Source organism: Limanda limanda, chromosome 1 (assembly GCF_963576545.1).
Source record: "Limanda limanda chromosome 1, fLimLim1.1, whole genome shotgun sequence".
Lineage (NCBI taxonomy): Eukaryota > Metazoa > Chordata > Actinopteri > Pleuronectiformes > Pleuronectidae > Limanda > Limanda limanda.
The window spans coordinates 2,258,383-2,260,882 of record NC_083636.1 but is presented as its reverse complement, the minus strand read 5'-3'; the positions used below and the strand labels follow the sequence as shown (position 1 = coordinate 2,260,882).

General features: G+C 45.0%; 1 protein-coding gene across 1 annotated transcript in view; it reads left to right on the top strand.

Moving 5' to 3' along the window:
• Positions 1–1,364, top strand: part of LOC133009792 (NLR family CARD domain-containing protein 3-like) — an 11,286-nt gene extending 9,922 nt beyond the window's left edge. Inside the window, exon 6 of the mRNA XM_061077333.1 lies at positions 611–1,364. Coding sequence (XP_060933316.1) covers positions 611–635 — 25 coding nt within the window. The 3' untranslated portion in view covers positions 636–1,364. The remainder of the gene's footprint in view (positions 1–610) is intronic.
• The last annotated feature ends 1,136 nt before the right edge of the window (positions 1,365–2,500 follow it).

Sequence of the window (2,500 nt, the reverse complement as noted above, 5' to 3'; positions counted from 1 at the left end):
GTCGGCCAATCAGACGAGCCACAAGCTGCTTGGGATCATGTGATTGAGTTGACGTGAAGACGACAGTTGTTGTTGTTTTCATGTGAACAGGAAGTGAAGCTGGACCACAGCTGACAGCCTCACACGAGGGACAGAGACGTGTAGTCTTCATCTGATCTGAGACAGTTTGTCCTCTCACTTCATCAGTGAAGTACTGATCAGGTGGATCTTTGTCACAGCTCTGAGATCAGTGGGACTGAAGCCTCTCCTCATCACCATGGTAACCAGGAGCTCTTCATACAGAGCAGAACCTCTGCTGAGGTCCATCTGTCTCATCTGGTCCCAGTTTGTCAGAAGCAGATGTTCATCAACACACAGAGAAACATGTCTTCACCTGTAACAGCAGTAAATCCACCTCTCAGGTGTCCACTCTGCACTTTGACATGCAGAGGACACACACTGAGCTCTTAGCGTGTTCATTCCAACACGTGAACATGAAGCAGAGAGGAAGCTGCTCCACCTCTGAACAGGACTGAAGTCCCTGCTGCTCTTTCTACTGGATGAGCTGCATCACTGACTCACAGCTGATGAAGTGAGTCTCTGTGACACTGATGTCTTCTTCTCTCAACAGGTGGGAGGGGTCTCCGTGGAGCTGAGTGTGAAGAGGACAGTGTGTGTGGACGGAGGCTGAGCTGTGTCTTGAGGATCCAGAGGCTGAAGCAGCAGCAGCTTGTGTGTAGTCTCCAATCTACACAACCCCTCATCTGCATGTGTTTGTGAGATGAAGCCGGAGCACCTGGAGAAAACACGTGGAGAACATGCAGACTCCACACAGGAAGACCCATCTGAACCGGATTCAAACCAGCAACCTTCCTGCACCGATTGTTTTTATTCACATGAAGAATGTGTTTATTGAAATGACACAACACAAGCAGAATATATAAACCCTCTATAAAGAGTCACATACAGTGTGTTTAAGTTTGTCTTTATTATTGTCCACCCTTGTCTCTCAGTCTGTCTCCATGTGTGTAGAACCACATTCTGTGTAGATGTTTGTTTATGATCTTAAAGTTCCTGGATTCACGTCACAAATTGATTAAGTTCAACATAAAGTTAAACACATTGAAATCACTTTGAGTTTAAAATGAGTTTTGTCTTTGACACAAAAGATCAAAACTCTGGACTTTTGACCCACAGGTGGCGCTGCAGTATAACAGCAGCACATCCCAGTCAAAGCCTTTATATTCAGTCTATGAGTCAAACACATGGATCATTTCCTCTGTGACAAACCAGATGTAACGAGAAGAAAAACATCTCAGAGAGAAAAGTTCTGTTTCTACTTGTCTCTGCTTTAATGCTCAATAAACATCCTTCCACCGACTTCACTGGAATCATGACTCAGCGTTTCTTTCCTCTTCAAACAAACTGGTGGAAACATCTCGTCCTTGGTGCAGGTAAAAGAACAAAATCACCAGTTTGACATAATGGAAACAAGCAGAAGAAAAATGAATGAGACATTTACAGTATGAAGAAGAGTCGATGAAGAGCAGAGCATCTTTAAGTCTCTGAGGAAACTGTTTCATAAACATTTTACAATATTTAATAGAAAAATGACCCGACGTTTTATACAAACCCAGAAACCCTAACTGACTTATAAGGAAAAGCTTGTGCTCATAATGAAATTCTACATCTGATCAATATGTCTCAATATAAACAGAAGAATAATCTGATATAATCTGCAGCTCGTTCACAAAACGCTCATCAGCTCAGTAGCTTCAGCTTCAGTTTTTGGTTCCTTTAAGGTTCAGGTTTAGATTAGATTCAGGTTTAGATTCAAGTTCTCTCTCTCTCTCTCTCTCTCTCTCTCTCCATCTCTCTCTATCCGCCCAGCTTCTCACTTGTGTCTAATTTTCTTTCTCTCGCTCAGAAATTATGAATGTGCCTCTCTCTCTCTCTCTCTGGAGAGTGGTGGAGTATGTGTGAGCTGAAAGCTGGTGACGGTAAATGAGGTGTTCGTGCGATTTTGTTCTACTTCTTGATAATTCTGCTTATAGTTATATAGTGTATTGTTGGTTTATAGTGGTTGTGGTGTTGCGGTGTACACTGGTGGTGTGTGTTTGTGAGTGTTTGCAGCCGGCCGCGGGCCGTGCTAAACGCCATGGACCTCGCCAAGTTAACCAGGAAGCACGGAATTAAGATCGCTCCGGCGTTCCCGTGCTCTGTGGAGGAGTGTAGCCTGGCCGTGGGGAGGGTGGTCGGCAACAGCAGCGTGAAGTCCGCTGCGAGGATGAACAACGCGGTTGTCATTTTCCTGGACAGTGTAGATAAGGCGAACACGGTGGTGGCGAACGGGATTGAAGTGAACGACACGTTCGTGTCCGTTCTGCCTCTCGCCACACCGGCGGTAAAAGTGACGCTGTCTAACGTCCCGCCGTTCATTAGAGACGAGACGTTGTTAAGAGAACTATCGAGACACGGGAAGATAGTGTCTCAAGTAAAAAAAAGTGTCCTCGGGATGCAA